Source organism: Triticum aestivum, chromosome 1A (assembly GCF_018294505.1).
Source record: "Triticum aestivum cultivar Chinese Spring chromosome 1A, IWGSC CS RefSeq v2.1, whole genome shotgun sequence".
Taxonomy (NCBI): Eukaryota; Viridiplantae; Streptophyta; class Magnoliopsida; order Poales; family Poaceae; genus Triticum; species Triticum aestivum.
This window is the reverse complement of record NC_057794.1, coordinates 579,962,229-579,984,589: the sequence shown is the minus strand read 5'-3', so window position 1 is coordinate 579,984,589 and position 22,361 is coordinate 579,962,229. Positions and strand designations below refer to the sequence as shown.

General features: G+C 44.8%; 2 protein-coding genes across 6 annotated transcripts; one reads left to right on the top strand and one right to left on the bottom strand.

The window, feature by feature from the left end:
• Nucleotides 1-4,031: 4,031 nt before the first annotated feature.
• On the bottom strand, nt 4,032-6,654 carry LOC123069631 (anaphase-promoting complex subunit 10). Its single transcript, XM_044492541.1, has 6 exons — nt 6,385-6,654; nt 6,212-6,272; nt 6,017-6,109; nt 5,432-5,502; nt 4,829-4,933; nt 4,032-4,395 (listed from the first exon to the last, which is right to left on the bottom strand). Exons 1-6 carry the CDS (start codon nt 6,570-6,572, stop codon nt 4,326-4,328), a joined length of 588 nt encoding a protein of 195 aa, XP_044348476.1. The 5' UTR covers nt 6,573-6,654; the 3' UTR covers nt 4,032-4,325.
• A 52-nt stretch (nt 6,655-6,706) lies between these two features.
• Nucleotides 6,707-16,302, top strand: LOC123069614 (uncharacterized). 5 transcript variants are annotated; one of them, XM_044492508.1, is made up of 13 exons: nt 6,707-7,055; nt 7,152-7,218; nt 7,511-7,584; nt 7,710-7,934; nt 8,502-8,558; nt 9,578-9,634; nt 10,544-10,600; nt 11,021-11,074; nt 11,632-11,688; nt 13,305-13,361; nt 13,768-13,821; nt 14,367-14,423; nt 15,240-16,291. In XM_044492508.1, the coding sequence occupies exons 1-13, from the start codon at nt 6,804-6,806 to the stop codon at nt 15,996-15,998; spliced, it is 1,827 nt and encodes a 608-aa protein (XP_044348443.1). In that variant the 5' UTR covers nt 6,707-6,803; the 3' UTR covers nt 15,999-16,291. The 5 variants fall into 5 exon arrangements, with proteins under 5 accessions (XP_044348443.1, XP_044348451.1, XP_044348458.1 ...); XM_044492516.1 differs by lacking the exons at nt 9,578-9,634; nt 10,544-10,600 and having other exon boundaries at nt 15,240-16,298; XM_044492523.1 differs by lacking the exons at nt 11,632-11,688; nt 13,305-13,361; nt 13,768-13,821 and having other exon boundaries at nt 15,240-16,297.
• Nucleotides 16,303-22,361: the final 6,059 nt, after the last annotated feature.

Sequence of the window (22,361 nt, the reverse complement as noted above, 5' to 3'; positions counted from 1 at the left end):
CGTACATAGTTGCGTGAGGTTGGCTGGTTGGTTGGGTGAAGATAAAATCTTGGCATCACCTGGGGCCGGTCACTCGGTCGGTTGACACCTAATTCTTGTCTCCAACTTAATTCTTCTCTTCCGGAATCATTCTATATCTTTTTTCTTTGCGGGACGATTCATTCCATATTCTATATCTAATGAATGAATGAATCGGACGACGACGCGCCTACGCCTACTTTGTGCGTGCGTGGCCATACATAACATACATATACAAATGTGCAATGGATGCACTGTGCATGATGGATACACTGGACCAACCATTTCATCTTGGAATGGGGCTAAAAGCATCTCCAGCCGTTCGCCTCTTAGGATGCATAAAAATTGCTCATTGGGGGCGAGCCGGCAATACAATCGGCATTGGGGCGGTTTTGCGCCCAGTCGTCGCCCCCCAGCTCGTCCCCAGACGTTGATATTGGTTCACTTTTCAGCCCCATTTCGGCAAATAAAGGGCCCATATGGACGACAATAGGCCGGCGTGGTTCACCGTTGTTCGGCGTTTAATTATCCACATAATTTTCTTTATCACATATTTCATCACAGAAATATCAAATACTTCAACAAATAGTACAACAACAAATAGTTCAATACAAATTATATAGTTCAACAAATAAAAACTCATATTTCATCACACGTCGCGCCCGGCGTCGCTCTTGAGCCTCCATAGGTGCTCTATCAGATCTTGCTGCAGTTGATGATGCACCTGTGGGTCTCGGATCTTCTGACACATACTGAGATAGGCAGTCCAGGTTGCCGGTAGCTGGTGATCAACTTCGACTAGAGGACCCTGCCTGTAGTATGGTTCAGTGTCAAACACTGGGTCTTGTTGCTCGCTCTCGATGATCATGTTGTGCAAGATGACATAGCAAGTCATAATCTCCCACATTTGATCTTTCGACCAGGTCTGAGCGGGGTACCGGACAATAGCAAATCGAGATTGGAGCACACCAAATGCCCGACAGAACTTGTAGAAACACTCCATGCTGGTGGACTCGGCCATGCGCCCATAGTCGTCCAGTGAATCACCGGGAGCTTCGTATGCAAGCATCCTCATCGCTGTCGTGCACTTCTGGATCGAGGTGAATCCAAGTTTGCCGGTGCAATCCATCTTGCACTTGAAATAGTTGTCGAACTCCCGGATGGAATTCACAATCCTGAGGAAGAGCTTTCGACTCATCCGATAACGGCGCCGAAATGTTTTGTCGCCGTGAAGTGGAGCATCGGCGAAGTAGTCGGAGTAGAGCATGCAGTAGCCTTCGAAACGATGCCGGTTTTTTGCTTTCACCCGCCCCGGCGCCGAGCCACCTCGCCGCGGCTTTTCATTGCTCGCCAGCAGCTGGGCGAGGGCGGCGAGCACCATCAGATGCTCTTCTTCCTGGACGTCGGTCTTGGCTTCCTCCTCCAGCAGCGCGGCGAGTGCTTCCTCGTCATCCGAGTCCATCGCCGAGGCAAGCAAATCGCCGAACACCTTGCGCCCGGTGGGCGTGCACCCGCCGAACTGCCCCTCCGCGTCCGGAAACAGCGGCCGAAAACGCCCAGCTGTTGTTGGAGGGCCTGCCGCGGCGAACCTATGCTATTTGTCCGGCAGGGAATGGCTATCTAGCGGTGAAGGGCGGCGGGCGGCGCCGGGATATATCTAGTGGCGGCCGAGGGCGCGGGGGGTGGAAGGCGGGTCGGGGAAGAAAATCTTGACTTTTCGCCTGATGGTGTGGGCCAGCCACGCTTTTCCCTTGCGCCGGAGCCCCCGATCACCCCCCAGTGCGTCGGGTTTGGCCTGCGGCCACCGGGCGGAAAAAAGGGCCAAACCGACGCTTTTCATCGTCCTGGGGGTGCGACTGGGGCATTTTTTTAGTGCCGGCGCCAAAAAAGTGGCCTGGGGTGCCTGTTGGAGACGCGGCTGGAGATGCTCTAAACAAGCCAGATCAAAATATAGCTCCCACCTCTCATCTTGTCATCTTTATGTTCGTGTGGTGTGGTCACTATGCATGCAGTATCTCCATCTGTGAGCTACTATAGCCCAAATTTTTTGTCCGCATGCCATGTAAATGGAACGCTCACTACTCACTAGCTAGCTACCCTCTTCTACGCATGTGCATGACACTCACCTACCTATATGTACCGCAGCGCAGAGTACGCTAATTAGTGCATGGCACAGTTACTTAACTAAGCTACTTTTCCACACATGCATGCTATAGTTTTACAACGTCTTCTCCGTATAATATATGATACGCACACTTATACATATTAAAAAAAATAGTTTTACAACGTCCCCCTTGCCCCACTCACTGGCTATACATGAGCCTATAACTCAAAAAACGAGCCTATATTCTTCATGCAACTAAAAATGTTTTGCGCGATCGAACACATTCCCTCTGTAAAAATAAATATAAGAGTGTTTATATCACTAAATACTCTTATATTTCTTTACAGAGGGAGTATTAATTTGCACGATGAAAGAAACACCTGGCAAAACCCCTCCTGCTATGGACACCCTGACTAGATTGCATTGTTTTCTTATTCTCATTTTGCTGACAAATTTCGGTTGATAAATAGAAGCAGCTGGTGGCCAAATAAAGCAATGTATATGCAAAGAAAAAGGTGGCTTGCTCTCCTGCTGTCAGTTCTACTGCACCAATTTGATCGTAAAAAGTTTAAGATTCCTGACTCCGCACCCTGGCGTCAATATACAAATCTCTTCGCTTTACGGTAATCCATGCCCTAGATGCAAAGAATGCAGAAAGAGATCATACAACTAGGAGATAAAGGGGATCGTCCGATCAGGAATCTGGAAGGACGTACGGGTATCTCTCCCTCCTTTAATTTAAATCTGATCTTAATTTGTTCTAAAAGCAAAGAGGAAGCCCCCTGGTTTGGGCTTTCACTTTATTAGTGCTTGAATTCACGAAAGAACAAATATAAAATTGCTAGGTGATGATTAGTGTTTTATTAGTCCTTTGACGCTAGACCAGGACTACCGATTAACTAGATGTCATGGCAAGCTAGGAGTACCGGTTTTACAAGAATAGGAAGGGAAACATAAGAACATGAAAAGCGTCAAGTGGGGACAAGTTTCTGCTAAAACTATCACGGCAAGAAGATAATAATATAATTTAACACGAGGTAAGAATCAGCGAAGATTTTTGTTGTGCAATCCCATGCACAATAATTCACATGAAAAAGTTCTCATGGTTCAGTCTTTTAATCTGAAAGAGAAAAACACATTTTTTAGGAGAACAACACGTAGGTTTCCCTAGTGCATATTAATTTTGTAAAAGTGTAAAGAAAGAAGCATTATTGGCACTGGAATATCCAGTTGTGCTGGATTGCAAATGAATTCTCCTGAACAATAATAGTATCTCGCAGAGGTGTGTCACAGTAAAACAAAACAGTGAGCTACATTCATGTTTGCACCGCAAGGACTCACCAAGGAAGGAGGCCGGAGCCGCTCATATACATGCATGCCTGCAATATTAAAGTGGCCACCTACCCATACACATACACTGTCGCCTGCCTGCTGACCTACCAACAGAGTAATACTACTACTCTTCTTTGACATTTTGTTTGTGACTCGCCGAGACAGATAAACTACACTCTATGATCCCTCAAGACAGACAAATTAACACACATGTCTTAATCCTGCTAATTTATCTATTTATTCTTTAGGGAATGCTAATTTATCTATTCTATACGGAGCTATACAGTGTTGTAATATTGTATTTCTCTACCGGAGCATGCACCTGAGAAACGAAACGATAAGAAGCAACGGAATTTCAAGAAGAGCGCACTTGCTGGCTGGCATCATGGCGACCGACCATGGCCTTCGTTTATGTTTACGGATCAGTCGCCGCAGGCCACCGCCATTGTCAGCCATGGCCGGGCCGGCCGGCCAGCCACAGGTCCCCGGCCTTATTGCTTTCAGCAGCGGCAAGTGGCAACTGAGGCAAAATGGCAATAAAAATAAAAGGCTTCCACCGTAGCTGTAGGGAGAGAAATAACCAGGAGAAACTTCCAATCCATTCCAGAAATAGTGAAATGTTACATTAAATGGAGGAAAAAGATGTACTACCAAGAATACATGGATGGAATGGAATACAACATGAATTAGTACGTGTTAGATGTTCAGAGAGACAGCCTAATGCTTCAGCAGCAACTTAATCTACAGTAGTACATGATAACATATGCTGGATACTTCAGTGACTCGTTTGTCATGGAGGACTGAAGCGCACAGGCCACACGATAAAGGTCTCTGATATGGAGGATCCCACGCGACCAGGGTTCACGAACCATCACCTGATGGTGGAGTACATGATGCATTCCCTGGAAGTGAAGTGGAAAGGCTGGTGGGGAACGGGGTTCCTGAAACACAAGAAGCAGCAACGCATCAGGATGGCAACACTACAGTTCAATCTCTGGTGCACGCATGCACTACTCTACTCACACAATTCAATTAGGGTCATCAGGACATTATGTCGTACAACATGTGATTTGCTTGTAAACATCTACGGAGTAGTCCTCTACGCGAACTCGGACTGTAGTCAGGTATCGGTCAGCACTGTATGTGATTCGCGTGTCAGCATCTAGCTAGGAAATCTGACTACGGGTCAACAAACAAATAAACCAGGGTACCAACGGTACACTCTTCCTGTCCGATTTTTCTTTTGTTTGCATGGTGCTTGCATTTGGCCTTTTGTCTTACACAGGCAAACACTAGAAATGATTTACTATATATAGACGTAAAACAGAATGCTAATAGATGGCTGGGTGGCTGCATGTAAAGTATTCAACTTACGGTCGTGGCCCATATATCTTGATCTGCCGGACATGGGTGTCCCTCCCGTTCAGGTGATTGGCCAACACCGCGATTTGGAGCATAAATGTATGAATGAATGTTTCTCTGCACAAATATGCCAAGAAAAAAGGGTCATGCAACTGTCTGCAAAGGCAGTAAAACTAAGCAGTGGGATCCAAACAATATCATTCTGACATTAGTTCTGAAATCCTCACATATTTCTAGAGTGTACTCGTGGGCAAATTATATGTCAAATTGGAAGCTATTGGCATATTACAACACTGAAATGAGTTTGGTGAACATCAGATATTCTTGCACTTAGACGGAGTATCTAAAATTGTCAAAGTCCAACGAAAATTCAGCTGCTAGCAAAACAACATCAACAACATAGTAAACCATGGAATTTATGCAAGCAGTGGCCTGCACAGCCAGTGTGCTGAAAATATGAATCATCTAACATGTTGACATGGAGTTTAATTATTACGGGAATTGCAAACATAAATCCATAGTATGTCATCAGATGTCCTTCTGAAATTGCAATGCCTAGAGGAAGGAAAATAAAGGCATCATAGGGCTGACAGGATTAAGTTACAAAATCCATACCCGGGATCAGTGCCAGATAATGGTATATGAACCCATCCTACTGGCTTCAAAAGGTCCACCGTTTTAATTTCCTGGAAGCATGGTAAATATAGTGGCTCATTATTTCAGATCAAAGACAATATTATCACTTGTAAATTTGAATTTTCAAGGATCGGTTCAGTGTTCACTGGACAAGTATGCGCAATGCAGAGGAATTGCAGAAAGAGATCAAGTTTCCCAATCAATATTTCAATAAGGTAATCCTATGATAGTCTTCTTCTTCTTTTTTGCCGGAATCCTATGATATGTCAGAATATGATCCGACAATAAGGTAGTGAAATCCATGACTACAACACATCAGAACATGCAGTAGCCCCCAGCTCTGGAAACCCGAATGCACAGACCAGATTCTTTCTAGTCTGCTGCAAGATGAGGACCAGGGTTGGAAATCGAAACTGAAAGGGCCAGGCATCAAATGCCATCCGCAAGCAACAGCATTTGCAGAGTGCTCTCACCATCAAGCACAGATCATCATAAGTATAATTCAGAGATGCGTGCGTGTTCTCACTGGGCACCTCACTGCTATGTTCAGAAACGAGGTTTTACCTTGAGATTGTGGAAGCCGTCGCCGGCCCGGATGGAGATCTTGCTGGGCGTGTAGCTCTCGTCCAGCTTGAAATCCACGTAGAGCACAACAAGCTGAAGCCCCCAATCCAGCAACAGATTAAGTCAGAAGAGAAAAAGGATCAAACGCCATTCAGACAAAATGTAACGGAAGCAGCAGCGACTCATGGTGCGCACCTGCAGCTGCACCTTCTTCTGGAACTGGATGTTGACCAGGTGCGGCTGCGCGCCGTCCGACCTGACAAAAAAAAAATCCACCGACGACGGCGGCTCAGCCTGTGATTCCGCGAGACAGAACGAGGAGAGATTTCGACGGGGGGAGACGAGGAGGATGGGTAGGGGGTGCTTACTGCCAGTAGGTGTCGAGGCTGTCGTCGCGGAGGGAGGCGACGCCGTTGCCGGGCTTGCAGGAGCTGACGCTCCAGGCCGCCGTCTTGGCCATCTCCCGCATGTCCCCCTCCACCGACAGCTCTGGGCAGCCCTTCAGCCGCCCCGCCGCCGGCGTCGCCGCCGCCTCCTCCTCGCCGTCAGACTCCATCGATTTGGGGGGAGAGAGAGCGGGTTTGCCCTTACGACTGTGGCCCGGAAGGGGGGACAGAAGAGCGAACCAAAGAGGCCCGTCCGGCCTGCCTACCATGTCCTAGGCGAGGCCCAGGTTTAGCTGCCCGCGCTGGGCCCGGCCCACGTTCGCGAAGCTTGACCGCGGTCAAGGACGCTTCTCGGAGAAGCCTTCCCCACCATTTCCACGCTCCCGCTCTTGCCTGCCGCCATGGACGGATGGATGAGCCGAGCTCGCTCCCCATCGCGGCGCGCCACGCCATCGCATTCTCCTTTCCAGGCGGCGCCCTGCCACCCAGGCATGCGAGGGCGCGGAGGCCAACCGCGCGGCGGCGGCTCGCGGAAGGAGGGCGCGAGGGCCGGGCCCGAGTGGCGGCGCGCCGACGGCCGGGCCGAGGCGCTCGCCGCCGACCGCGCGCGGCTGGAGGCGGAGAACGAGGCCCTCCACGCGCGGCTCCGCCAGGTGAGCCGCCGAGGGTTTCCTGCTTTCGAGGGTTTTTGTCCGTACGTAGCAGCTGACGCTGGTTGTTTTGCTGCGCTTAATCGCGCGCGATTCAAGGCGGAGGCGAGCGGGAGGAAGCGGAGGACGGCCTACGTTCAGCCTTCTGCTAATCCCAAGTTCGTCGGTGAGAACACACGGCCCGGCCCGGCCCTCGTTTCTTGGCCGCCCATGATAACCTGTAATCTCACCTTGTTGGTTTGGTGCTACTCTTGCTCTGATTGATTTTGGAAGATGTGCTGGGTTGTTTGTGGTGCAAAACTTGGCGCTAATTTCTGCCTTTTTGTGTGTCCACTGCGATTGCTCCTAATTAAGTGAAGAATTTAGTGGCTATTTATCTAACTGTTGGACCGAGGACGTGCTATCTATCAAGTTATGTTGCTGCTGATATATGTCATCGCCTTGTGTGCTCAATGTAGAGCACCGGGAGATTGACTCAGAGGATTCCCGCAACTGTGAGGCTCCTTTTCACATCAATTACTCAGGACCAAAGGTACAGATATTAATGTCGGTTGCTTGGCTCAAAATCATTTACTCCGGCTTGTGTATGTATGTATGTCATTGATTTTCTCAGTTTTCATCTTACATTCATGCCTGTACGTTGTGGGAAAATTCTAGGTACAACTAAAGGGAGGTAGAAGACATGGAGAGCGTACTCAAAATGATGCGGACCATGGGGGCGCTGTAAGAGATTTACCAGCAGAGCCAAGGATATCAAAGCAAGCTATTCATAAGAGCTCAAAAAAGGATAAGGAAGCTACCGAAGCAGCAGAGAAGCTTCACCAGAACATGAAAAAACGGCCCTGTTTGAGAGCAGGAGGAGCTGTTGATGCAGTAAACAAGGTACTGTTTCATTCTTGAGGGAATGCTACTGGAAATTCACTAGTTAACTAAGAAGAAATGTCTTACAGCATCTAAAATGAAATTGTACTTCTTACCAAAAGTATTTCCTTTCCAACATTATGGCCTGCTCATAGTGGACCTTTTTTTTTTCCTTCTGTGCTATTTATTTAGTGACCTCTTTATGACCTAGTGCATCCACAACAGGTCCCGTCTTTCTATACATACATATCTAGTCAATGGACAATGCCATGTTTATAAGCAAACCCGCTTGATTAATTGTAACATGGATAATGCGATGTTTAACAAAACCCACTCCTTGCATTTTAGTTGATCGCCTCCTGCCATGGACTGTTTTACTGATATGCATGTGTTCTTGTTTGCCGCTGTATTTTTTGTTTTGTTTAGTTCTTCTCAGACGGTATAGACATCTCTTCTTGAATTGTGTTGCTGAAAACATGAACCGCTAGTAAAGCGAGGAATTAGGTTTCCTTTCAATGATATGTGCTACCGATATAGGAGCAACTCCTTCTGGGAAGTGCTAATGTGTAACAGTTTGTTTTGTAACAGGAGAATATTCACAAGCGCAAGAAGGATAGTAGTAAGATGGATCTTGAACAGTGCACGGTGAGTTTTCTTTTCAGTCGCCTTTTCTCACTCCCTGCCCATCTTTGTTCTATGCATCCTAGATCCAGCATTGGTGTAACTTATCTCTTCAAGATCTACTCGATTTTATTGGTTAGTTTGTTGCTGGTTGGCAGTGCCATCTTTTCTAGAATAGAGTAGATCTTTCATTGTCCTTATAAGACACCCATTTCTTTCTATGTTTGTTATCCAAGTGGATCTAACATTGCTAATGAATTAAACTTGTACACGAGAATTGTGGCCGTGATTAGCCTTCTATGATTATAGCAACTGAAAATTGTCCCGCTCCTATTCAACACTTGACGTTGCCCCATTCTCGTTCTGTTGTGGAATCGAACCACAAAGCTAGCTCCGTGTTCCTTATAAATAAGTAGATTCATTTTTTTCTCAGAAATCCCCTCTTCTTCCTCCTCAAGGAGCCTCCGAAGAAGGTATTAATTAGTGGGTGGGTCTCCCTCCGGGGAGCGCTTTGGCATGAGAAGTGATAGCTATGTATGGTTCTGGCGCCAAGATCCAAGAAGTGAAATTTGTTTCTGGCCAGTGATTCTTGTAATTTAGAAATAATTGTTGACACTTTGCTGGCCACAGGTGAATTTATGGGGCAACATCCAAATCATAATACAATTGTTGGTCTCGGTCTCTAGTAGAGTCTACCTACGTATCGCGTGTCACCTTGAATGTATTTGTTAGGTATTATTTTTGTTTTTGTATTTACAGTCCGTGGATTAGTTTGGAGGGATGATACAAAACCACCCCTTGCAATTTTGTTGATCGCTATGCGTAGTTTCTTGTGTGCCGTTGTATGTTTTTATTTTGTCTTGTTTTACTCAGAAGGTATAGACATCCAGATTCTTGATAGGTTATCTGCTTGAATTGTGTTTCTGAGAACATGGACTGATAATAAAGTGAGGAAATAGGTTTCTTTTCTATGATGTATGATATCGATATGGGAGCATCTGCTTCTGGAGAGTGCTGATGGCCAAGAGTTTGTTTTGTAACAGGAGACTAATCAAAAGCGCAGGAAGGATACCAGTAAGATGGTTCTTGAACAAAGCACAGTGAGTCTTCCTTTGGTTACCTTTTTTTTTCATTGCCTGCCTATCTTTCCTCGATGCATCACAGATCCAGCATTGGTGTTGCTATTCTCCTCATGGTGTAGTCGATTTTTGGCGGTGCGTTTGCTGATACTAATGTTGCGGTGCTACCGTTTCTAGAATCGAGTAGATCTAAGTTTCATGTGCTGTATAAGATAATTGTTTTTTTTCTCTGTTTGTCATGCAAGTGGGTCCTAAATTACTGACTGACTCACTAATGAATTAAACCTGTAGACGAGAATTGTGGTTGTGATCATCCTTCTACGATTCTAACACCTATAAATCTTTCCGCTCCATTCAACACTGTTTTTTGGAAAAGGAGGTTGAACCCCCCGGCCTTCCTGTTCAATACTTGACATTGTCCCATTCTTGTTTCTGGCCAGTGATTAATGTAATTTACCAATTGTTGTTGGCACTTTGCTGGCTCAAAATGAATTTAACGGCCGATATTCTAAATCGTAGTACAACTGTTGGTCTTGGTCTATACTAGAGTCCATGTACCCTACGTATTGCGTTCGTGTGTGACCTTGAATGTATTTGTTAGGTAGTATTTAGTTTTTATGGATTAGTTTGGAGGGATGATGCATCATCATTCAGCATGGGGGAGGTGATGCATCATTCACTTGGGTGGCTTAAATGGAAGTCGTTCAACTGTTGATCTTTGTTTGCCGCTGTATTTTTTGTTTTCTTCATTTTTCCTCAGACGGTATAGACATCCACATTCTTGATAGGTTGTCTTCTTGAATTGTGTTGCTGAAAACATGGACCGATAGTAAAGCGAGGAATTAGGTTTCCTTCCGATGATATGTGATACCTATATAGGAGCATCTCCTTCTGGGAAGTGCTAATTTGCAACAGTTTGTTTTGTAATAGGAGAATATTCACAAGCACAAGAAGGATAATAGTAAGATGGATCTTGAACAGTGCACGGTGAGTTCTCCTTTCAGTCGCTTTTTCTCACTCCCTGCACATCTTTGTTTGATGGATCCTAGATCCCGCATTGGTTTTACTTATCTCTTCAAGATCTAGTCGATTTTATTGGTTATTTTGTTGCTAACCATGTTCGCAGTGTCATCTTTTCTAGAATAAAGTAGATCTTTCATTATCCTTATAAGACATTCATTTCTTTCTATGTTTGTTATCCAAGTGGATCTAACATTGCTAATGAATTAAACTTGTACACGGGAATTGTGGCCGTGATTAGCCTTCTATGATTATAGCAACTGAAAATCTTCCTGCTCCTTTTCAACACTTGACATTTCCCCATTCTCGTTCTGTTCTGGGATCGAACCACAAAGCTAGCGCTGTGTTCCCTATAAATAAGGAGATTCATTCTTTTTTTTTTTTCAGAAATCCCCTGTTCTTCCTCAAGGAGATGGATGGCATCTTCGACCTCCAAAGAAGGTATTAATTAGTGGATGTGTCTCCCTTCAGGGATTGCTTTGGCATGAGAAGTGATAGCTATGTATGACTTTTTGACGCCAAGATCCAAGAAGTGAAATTTGTTTCTGGCCAGTGATTCTTGTAATTTAGAAATAATTGTTGACACTTTGCTGGCCACAGATGAATTTATGGGGCGACATCCAAATCATAATAATTTAGAAACAATTTGTTGGTCTCGGACTCTAGTAGAGTCCACCTACGTATCGCGTGTGACCTTGAATATATTTGTTAGGTAGTATTTTTGTTTTTGTACTTACAGTCCGTGGATTAGTTTGGAGGGGTGATACAAAACCACCCCTTGCAATTATGTTGATCGCTAATGTTTTTATTTTGTCTTGTTTTACTCAGAAGATATAGACATCCAGATTCTTGATAGGTTATCTGCTTGAATTGTGTTACTGAGAACATGGACCGATAATAAAGCGAGGAATTAGGTTTCTTTTATATGATGTATGATATTGATATAGGAGCATCTGCTTTTGGGGAGTACTGATGGCCAAGAGTTTGTTTTGTAACAGGAGATTATTCAAAAGGGCAGGCAGGATACCAGTAAGAAGGTTCTAGAACAAAGCACAGTGAGTCTTCCTTTTGGTTACCTTTTTTTTTCATTGCCTGCCCATCTTTCCTCGATGCATCACAGATCCAGCATTGGTGTTGCTAATCTCCTCACGGTGTAGTCGATTTTGTTGGTCCATTTGCTGCTTCTAATGTTGCGGTGCCATCGTTTCTAGAATCGAGTAGATCTAAGTTTCATGTGCCTTATAAAATGATTGTTTTTTTCTCTGTTTGTCATGCAAGTGGGTCCTACATTGCTGAGTGACTCACTAATGAATTAAACTTGTAGACGAAAATTGTGGTTGTGATCATCCTTCTATGATGAGACAGGCTTTTTAGAACCCGGGTGTCCCGGCTCCCTCTTATCAGCACCGTCCATGCAAAACAGGGACCTGGAGATCTGTGCCACGCACTGCAAGTGTATTTGGTTTAGCAGGCCTACTAGAACAGTAACAGAGAGAGCTGGGTTTCGTAGGGCACTGTAACCTTTTAGCCAGATTCCATCACGCTGTCACTTTTGAGTTGTCCCCGATTGGATATGTCGGCGCGTGATTCATACAAACAAATGGGTTGTCACTTTGCTCTCTATTTTACAGAGGTTGGTATTTACTGAATCCACTATTCAGAGTCACTCATGCCACCGAAAAGTTCTGGTCCCACTATGACCCATCACAGTCAAATAGAGTATTAAAAAGTACTAACCTGTTAGGCCGCTGTGAGCTCTCTCGAACATTGCAGCACAAAACCGGTCAGGATGAGCCTGCTGCATGCAGGGCACCGTCATGAACAGTGACCACTCTCTGTCATGCATGTCGCATACAGGCAAGTCAGGAATAGGTACCTATTGCATGCTCCTACTGCCAGTCCTACAAGCCTACATGCGACTCTATTAGACGAGTCAAATAGACTGAAAAAGCTGATTGTATAATATCTTAGTCAAACCCCAACACGAATCTCACCGAGACTGGACGAGGCTGATAAGTGGGTGCCGGGACTCCCGGGTGCTACAACACATTTTCGTTCTATGATTCTAACGCCTGAAAATCTTTCCACTCCCGTTCAACACTTTTTTTTGGAAAAGGAGGTTGATACCCCCGGCCTTCCTGTTCAAACTCTTGACAGTGTCCCATTCTTGTTTCTGGCCAGTGATTCATGTAATTTAAAAATTGTTGTTGGCACTTTGCTGGCCAAAAATGAATTTAAGGGCTGATATTCTAAATCACAGCACAACTGTTGGTCTTGGTCTATACTAGAGTCCATGTACCCTATGTATCGCGTGTGACGGCGACCTTGAATGTATTTGTTAGGTAGTATTTTAGTTTTTGTGGATTAGTTTGGAGGGATGATCCATCATCAGTCAGCATGGGGGAGGTGATGAATCATTCACTTGGGTGGCTTAAATGGAAGTCGTTCAACTGTTGGTCTTGTTTGCCGCTGTATTTTTTGTTTTGTTTATTTTTTTCTCAGACAGTATAGACATCCACGTTCTTGATAGGTTGTCTTCTTGAATTGTGTTGCTGAAAACATGGACGATAGTAAAGCAAGGAATTAGGTTTCCTTTCGATGATATGTGATACCTATATAGGAGAATCTGCTTCTGGGAAGTGCTAATGGGCAACAGTTTGTTTTGTAACAGGAGACTATTCACAATCGCAAGAAGGATAGTAGTAAGATGGATCTTGAACAGTGCACGGTGAGTTTTCCTTTCAGTCGCCTTTTCTCACTCCCTGCGCATCTTTGTTTGATGCATCCTAGATCCAGCATTGGTGTTACTTATCTCTTCGCGATCTAGTCGATTTTATTGGTTATTTTGTTGCTAACCAAGTTAGCAGTGCCATCTTTTCTAGAATAGAGTAGATCTTTCATTGTCCTTATAAGACATTCGTTTCTTTCTATGTTTGTTATCCAAGTGGATCTAACATTGCTAATGAATTAAACTTGTACACGAGAATTGTGGCCTTTTTAGCCACTGAAAATCTTTCCACTCCTATTCCACACTTGACATTTGCCCATTCTCGTTCTGTTCTGGAATCAAACCACAAAGCTAGCACTGTCTTCCCTATAAATAAGGAGATTCATTCTTTTTTCTTTTCTTTCAGAAATCCCCTCTTCATCCGCAAGGAGAGCGATGGCATCTTCGACCTCCAAAGAAGGTATTAATTAGTGGATGGGTCTCCCTTTGGGGTGTGCTTTGGCATGAGAAGTGATAGCTATGTATGGCTTTTTGGCGCCAAGATCCAAGAAGTGAAATTTGTTTCTGGCCAGTGATTCTTGTAATTTAGAAATAATTGTTGACACTTTGCTGGTGACAGATGAATTTATTGTTGGTCTCGGACTCTAGTAGAGTACACCTACGTATCGTGTGTGACCTTGAATATATTTGTTAGGTAGTATTTTTATTTTTGTATTTACAGTCCAAGGATTAGTTTGGAGGGGTGATACAAAACCACCCCTTGCAATTTTGTTGATCACTATGCGTAGTTCCTTGTGTGCCGCTGTATGTTTTTATTTTGTCTTGTTTTACTCAGAAGATATAGACATCCAGATTCTTGATAGGTTATCTGCTTGAATTGTGTTTCTGAGAACATGGACTGATAATAAAGTGAGGAAATAGGTTTCTTTTCTATGATGTATGATATCGATATAGGAGCATCTGCTTTTGGGGAGTGCTGATGGCCAAGATTTTGTTTTGTACCAGGAGACTATTCAAAAGGCCAGGAAGGATACCAGTAAGAAGGTTCTAGAACAAAGCACAGTGAGTCTTCCTTTTGGTTACCTTTTTTTTTCATTGCCTGCCCATCTTTCCTCGATGCATCACAGATCCAGCATTGGTGTTGCTAATCTCCTCACGGTGTAGTCGATTTTGTTGGTCCATTTGCTGCTTCTAATGTTGCGGTGCCATCGTTTCTAGAATCGAGTAGATCTAAGTTTCATGTGCCTTATAAAATGATTGTTTTTTTTCTCTGTTTGTCATGCAAGTGGGTCCTACATTGCTGAGTGACTCACTAATGAATTAAACTTGTAGACGAAAATTGTGGTTGTGATCATCCTTCTATGATGAGACAGGCTTTTTAGAACCCGGGTGTCCCGACCTCTTTGCGACCTCTTTTTAGAACCTTGAATGTACTATTTGTTGGGTAGTATTTTAGTTTTTGTGGATTAGTTTGGAGGGATGATGCATCATTATTCAGCATGGGGGAGGTGATGCATCATGCATCATTCACTTGGGTGGCTTAATTGAAAGTCGTTCATCGCGAGGAATGGGACCCAGTACAGCAGCAAGGAACACATTTTGCCCTGCTAACTAAATAACCAACCTGTAGCAGTTTGTTCTTCTGCCACTGATGTATGTTTTTCTGTCTAATCTATTTGTCTGCACAGTAAAGCAAATGCCGTGCGAATGATCTGGATTGTGTGCGCCATTTACGTACCGAGAATCAATTCGAATCGACAGAACAAAATGACTCCTTAACTATGGAGTGATGCATCATTCACTTGGGTGGCTTTAATGGAAGTCTTTCGACTGAGACACTAATTATTTTTGTGTGCTTGTTCACTGCTCGTTTTGCAGATGCAGATCTTCGTCAAGTTCATGAATGGCGAGACCATCATTCTCAAAGAGGTCGCAAGATCAGATACGATCTACAACTTGAAGTCCAAGATTGAAGACAAGGAAGGCATCCCTGCAGGCCACCAGAGACTCATATTTGAGAATGAGCAGCTGGTGGGCGGCCGCACCCTCAAGGACTACAACATCAAGGAGAGGTCCACCCTTGACCTTGTCTTCCAAGGGATGCATATCTTTGTCGAGACGCCTGGTGTGATGACCAAGACGCTCGAGGTTGAGAGTGCAGATACGATATACAGCGTGAAGGCGAAGCTGTTCGATGAGACCGGATATGTCCCAGGAATGCAGCGCATCATGTTTGTGGGGAGGGAGCTGGAGGAAGCCCGCACTTTGGCCGACTACGACGTCCAGAACAATTCCACCGTTCGTCTTGCGCTGCGCCCCTGGAGGCTGAAGGACAGGAGGCACATCTGGGTCAGGACGGCGACGGGCAGGACCATCATCAGATATTGCGCCATGTCCTTGGAGTCCGTCGGCGATGTCAAGGACAAGATCTTTGTCGAGCTGGGCATCCCCACGGAGCAGCAGTGCCTTTCCTGGGGTGAAGGCGGAGCAGCGCTGGAGAACTGGTGCACCATGGAGGAGACGGAGCGCTACCTCGTTCTGCGGCTCTGCCTTCCTGTGTTGTCTATTTTTTGTGATGGTAGCGAGAGTCCAGACACGCCACTCGCCAGAGGTAGAACTAATGTGACTGACACTTAGCCTAAGATGTGGGTTCAGGACTGAAGGCAGCATTGTCTCTGTTTTTCTTCAGTTGAGAGTAAGGAACACGTGTAGATGTGAAACTCGTCTTTTTTTTTCCTGTCTAATCTATTTCTATGCCCAGAAAGCAAATACGGTGCGGATGATCGAATCACAAAGTGAAATCCTATTCTGATACTCGCTTTGTAAACTTATATATGACTTTTTAGATCTATAGCGACCTAAAAAGCCTTACAAAAGTTTATAGAGGAAGTATTTGTGTTGTACACTCTTGCATGAGCCTTACGGCCTTGCTCTTCTCTCTGAACAAAACATGATGGATTTGGATTCGGCGCTGACAGTGATCCATGACCTGTGCCAAAGTTTTGGTTTGTCTGAACTCAATGCATTGTCTGTTTCCCTCTAGTCCAGTGACCAAATTGTGTCTGAGCTGAGCCAGCAGGTGGGGAAACACCAGAGCTTTGGTCTGTGACTGTGTTTCCAACTTGTAAGCTGCACACACGCACGCATCTCCAGCTAATTGTGCAGAGTGGGCTCATCAAGCATGCAACATTTGAATTGCGGTTCAGCGATTTTGTGGCGGAACCACTTGATGAATGAAATCTGAATTTGAGTAGTGTGTTTGAGGCCAGGCCCCGGCAAAGTTTGCGTGAAGAAACTAAACAATCCAATCGACCAAAATAAAATTTCATCCTATTTTATCCTATTACATGTGTTCGACACTCCTGCACGAACTTAATTCTGGCTGTTGTTAATTCTAGGTCTGTTTGACGGTAGTCATAAAATGTTCGTCAACTCGACGCAGTCATTGCTCATGAACTTCAAAATATATTCAAGATTTTTTAAAATGTACACGGATTTAAAGAGTGTTCATGTATTGAAAAAAAACACTGGCATTAGAAAATTTCAAAACATCAAAACAGAAGATTTGACAGAAAAACCAGGAAAAACCCTCAACAGAAAACATCCTAGCGGAAATAGAGAACAAAATCAACAGAAAACCCACTTTACAAACTGTTCAGAAAACATCCGAAGGCACACAATCATAATAAATGGCCTTGTCTGTTACTTGCCAAGGTGGGCGATTTGTACAAGGACAGTACTATTCTACATTGTGAGCGTAGAATAGGTAATTCCTCGAAGAGGGAAAGGGAGGGAACTGTGGTTCGAAAGGAGAGAGAGAGGGAAGCAAATTAAAGCGGCCCGGCCCGCCACGTCCTAGCTAACTAGGCCGGATTAGGTGGCTGCACTAGGCTAGACGACACAGTTTGATAAAAGTTTTTAGCTCTAAAAAAAGTTTGATAAAAGTTTTTTTTCTCAAAAAGAAGTTTGATAAAAGTTTTGAGAATTGTTGTCCACAATGACAATGGTTTAAGCCCTTCTCGAAAATTTCTTTCCAAAAATATAAAAACAGGTTCACTAGAAATTTCACCGCAAATGATAGGTTTTTGACACTTTATGAGATTGTAAGAAAATCATTTGCTTTATTCATAACCTCTATCTGCGGGAGTTTCTTCTTGTAAGGATTTTGTAAATATCCTTTAGATTAGTTTTTGTTTCATACAGAAGAAGAAGAAGAAGGAGAAGGAGAAGAAAGTGTCTGGACGGAATGATGTATTGTCTGGGCAGAAGCGACGTTGCCCTGAAGACAATGATGTATTGTCTGGGCAGTTGTTTTCATCATCCAACGTCTTTTCTTGGCTAGTTTGTGTTTCTAGCCCGTTTTGGCTCTGTGTGAGCTTTCTATTCAGTTTTTACAGTTGGAGACTTTGAAACCTTGTTGGAACCTTTTTATTTGGTTAATAAAATGACCGTATGCATCACTCTGATGCAGAGGCCGGGAAGACCCCCCTTTTCGAAAAAAACACTATGTGAGAGGGGAAGGGGGACTAAGTTGTTATATTGTCCACAAGAGTACCAAAAAGAAATCTAGGGTGTTCATCAACCCAACCAGTTAGCAATCTCACGAGCCACTCCGTTCGCCTCCCTTGGACAATTAGCAAAGACAACTTTCCAATTGGGCATGAGGAATATAATATTTTTATGAAAGGAGGATGACCCCCGGCCTCTGCATCTGGGAGATGCATACGGCAACTTTATTGATTATTCTCGAAGACCTTATAAAGTATTACAAAAAATATATCTGAATCCACCATCTTGGCAACATATGCCGCTACTCCTATCCATATGATGAAGGGATGCTAGCTGGGCCACTACCCAAACCACTCACCTAAACCTAACATCAAAAGCCGGAAGCCCCAGCCGAGCCGCATACCGGGTCTGGGGCACAATCCGGTCAGACGCACTCGTGTGTCATCGCAGCCATCTTCCACAGGCCCGTCTTCAGATTATATTGAGGCATCTACCTTGTCTGGCCACTCTGCCATCGACGTCACCATGACGCTAGATAGCTACCTCCTCCTGCGCGAGTCCATCTCCGCACATCGGACACCGAGCCTCCACAGCGCCACGCAGCCGATCTCCGCCGCCATCAATGTGTGAGATAAAGTACCGCTCCACCACGGTAGGTACAAGGTAAGGAAGGGCGAGGTCCCCATCGGAGACACGGCTGGACGGGCCGCCACCAGGAACCAGACAAGCTCGCCATACACGCCCAGCATCCCCATGCTCAAGTCGGCGCCTTCAAGAAGGTGACGACGCTGTGGCGCCGCCGCCGCTTAGCCACCGGGGCTAGGGTTTTCACCCGGGCGCAGGGGAAGGGGGGAGGCAGGGGAAGGGGGGAGGCAGGGGAAGTTGAGCCTCGGCGCCGCCACCAAGGAGGGAATGATGTCCGGTAAGCCATCGACGCTGTGACCGCCACCGGCGGCCAAGGGTTTCCCCCGGCCAAGCACCCTGCCGCCACCTTCGAACCAGCCACAGCATCAGCAGGCACGTGCACGCCGGAGATCCAGGCCGGCTGGAGGTCATGCGTCACGAGCGGCCCATAACGCCTCAGATCTGACGAGGGGAGCCCAGGGCCTCCCCGCGCCACGACCAGCGCCCACCGGGACCTCGCTGCCCGCGCAGCCGAGGGGACCCGGCCAACCTCATCGACGAGCACTCCCCGCCGCCGGAGGACCGCTGTCCGCACCAGCGAGGCCGCCACCTCAGATCCGGGCCCTCACAACTGAAAGGGAGCGGCCAGAGGCCTCGCTGCCGCCCTCACAGGCAGCCGCGCGGGAGCCCCGGCGACCGCCTCCGGCAGCGGTGAGGAGGAGGGGAAGGGGGAGGTGGCAGCGCGAGGGAACCCTAGGTCGCCCCAGATGGCACTCCCGAGTTCGCTCTGCGTTGATACACACATTATTATGCATTTTTATATTGAATCCCTAGATTTTAGGTATTTCATGCTTTTGTCGGGCTTCCAGGCCATGCTTCAAGTAGAAAACTGGAGCCCTAGTCCAGCCCGAATGTCGGTCTTCCAGGCTCAGGCTATTAGGTCAACTTCCCATGCCTAGATTTAATACGAAAGACCCACTGCTGGGAAGGTGCTCATCGTACTCGGCCACACATTGTACACCGACATCTCCCGCACATGAATTTCACCACAAAAGTTACACCCCATATGTGAAAAAATAGGAATATTATTTTTTTAACCACCTATTACACACCGAGCAAGAACTACAGATACTCCATCATTTGCCAAGAATTAAAATGTCGACCGACATAGCTAACAATCCTAGTGATATCTTGTGCATGGCGAGTTCACGTAGTAGTACGAATGAGCGATGAGTGTTAACCCTGAGCGGCTGAGCTCCTCGCTGGCTAGTGCTGGTAACAATTCCGTCATTGCGCTGTAGTTAGCAGAATCCAGATTCTGCCAATCTTGTGGGTTTTTTGCATTAAAATGCGGCATATGTTCTTGGTCGGCCATGGTTGTCAAAATTTGGCCAGCGCCCTAGAGACGGGAGGAGATAGGGCCGTAGTAGGGCGCTAATTTGATTTGAAAAGAATACATATCATTCTTTTTCTAGGACCAAATTATTGTTCCATTAGTTCGCTTCAAGTGGATCATAGACTTCCACACTTCCATGGCATTGGAGGAACAATCTGTATGTGTTTTGGTGTACGTATGCTGCAGTGTCCCACAAAAAATATATTCCCATCGGCTTTTCCAATTTTACTGACGATCGACAGCTGACAGCAGAAGCAATGCATCGGGCTAGGTAAGCAACAAAATGTTGCATCCCTGTCATGACAGGGCCGGCAGGTAAATAAGATGTGGGTGGACAAAAAAAATGATGATAGAAAAGCCATAATTGTTCCATTTCAAATTTTACAGAAAATTTAGAACATACAGATCAATGTCAATAGCTCACATCAATCACAGTTCTACTGACATGTATCTTCTTCATATACAAATTCGTTGGAAATTTCTATAGAACAGTTGAAGGTCGTTAAAAACACAAGCGCACATCTAAAACCACGGAAGTCCTTCAACTACATATGCAGAAATCAGAACCTTGTTTTTCACCCAATTGTATCTTGAATTGCAAAATTCGCTTCCATATTAGCCCGCACTGAAGTTGTTATTTTTTTCGGTCTAGTGTTATATATGCTTTAGCTATTGTATGTGAATTTTCAATGAACCATATTCTACATACAACAGTTAAAAGCACTATTGCAAGAACAAGGACCATTATATATAAGATACAATAAGCATCTATTCGGCATCTCTTTTTTTTGAGCAAAAGAGGGTTTCCCCTCCGATTTCTATTAGAGAAACCAGTTTCTCACATTAACTTTGCAAGAAATTGGCTTCACCCGTCTAATATGATCGCATACTAACTGAGTTATATATACACACACACACACACACACACACACACACACACACACACACACACACACACACACACACACACACACACACAACTGAGAAATGACAACATTAGCACTAGAATTTTGAATGTACTTGTTTAATTCCTCAAATTAAAAAATATTTATATGATTTTCTTATGCATAAGTACATAGCCTCGGACCAGAAATCACAAGACAATATAAACTCTCATTGTAGGCTAAGGGAGGGAGCATAATTGTTGCAATTGTGTCAAATTAACATAGACTCGGACCACAAATATAATTCATGTTCAATCCTAGTTCTATATATTTAGTACACATGTGTTTTGGTGTCAAATTAATATAAATTTCATACACTCGACACAAAATATGTTTTACTTGCATTGACATAATCTCACTTATTCTTGTGCTGAAAACACAAACTACCTAGTTCTTGGCTATCGATCATATCATCCCCCACCCCACCCCCCTACTCTATTTATTGAGCTTGGTATTAAGAAAGGTAGCCTTTTAACTTTCCCTAATTGCCAAAATGGAGGGACAATTTAGAATCAATGAGCTGCGGCACACATCCATTGGAATTAAAGGAATACATTTTTCTCGGATATTTTTTTGTTGGGATTAATTTTAAAAACCATAGGCAAAGTCGTGCACTAAATTGTTGGAGCTAGATTTTTTGATTTTATTCTCTCATCCAAAAAGTAAGATATATCCTGGATCGCATGGCCAACACGCACCAGCTTTCTGGTGATGGATTCCCAATCTTTGCAACTAATTATCTGTAGAGAGCGACATGATGCTCTTAAATTAACTATATAGCTAGCTACTTCACATGTAATAATTAGCTCATTTTCTTTAATATTATGAAAAATCGAGATTTTTAAGGTACACTCAAGACAGTAACAACCCAACATTACTGCACCAAATACGTCGGTGGTAGAACCAAGATCATCACGCCTGCAAGAAGTTGGTTGAACCACAAGACTAGTAAAAAGAATAGTTTTTTTCGCTATTTTGTGGTGTAAACAAGAGTCAACATGGATGTACATGCACACTTTAAAGCTAATAGAATTTGCTTAATTTGGTGTAACAAAATGCTTTGATTCACTAACCATGGACTATATTTTTCAAAATGACAGAAGGGAAACCTCTTTCGGTATCTGCATATGAAGATGCATATGTCTCAACTTTAACTAGAGCATACATGTATATGGATGTATGGATGCATATATATTTACATTTTTTTGCTTTGAATCTTTGAGAGGGAGGAGGTGAGGAAGGATGCCGAGGCGATTCACGACGCAAAAGGGACGAAAAGATAGAAAGGTAGATCCCCCACTTCCAGGGGACAGAAATGTTTGTTCCTTTCTCCAATCGACCCCCCTCCTCAGTCCTCTCGTGCTGGCCTGCTGCTTCAAAATTCCTCTAGTTTTTCGCCCTCCACTCGTATGCACATCATCGATCGTCCATCTTCTTCCACCCCCCCACAAAGCTGAACCCTCCTCGACTGCTATAAGTAGCACCTCTTCTCACAGCTTCTTCCCCATCCATCTCACCAGCAGCCAA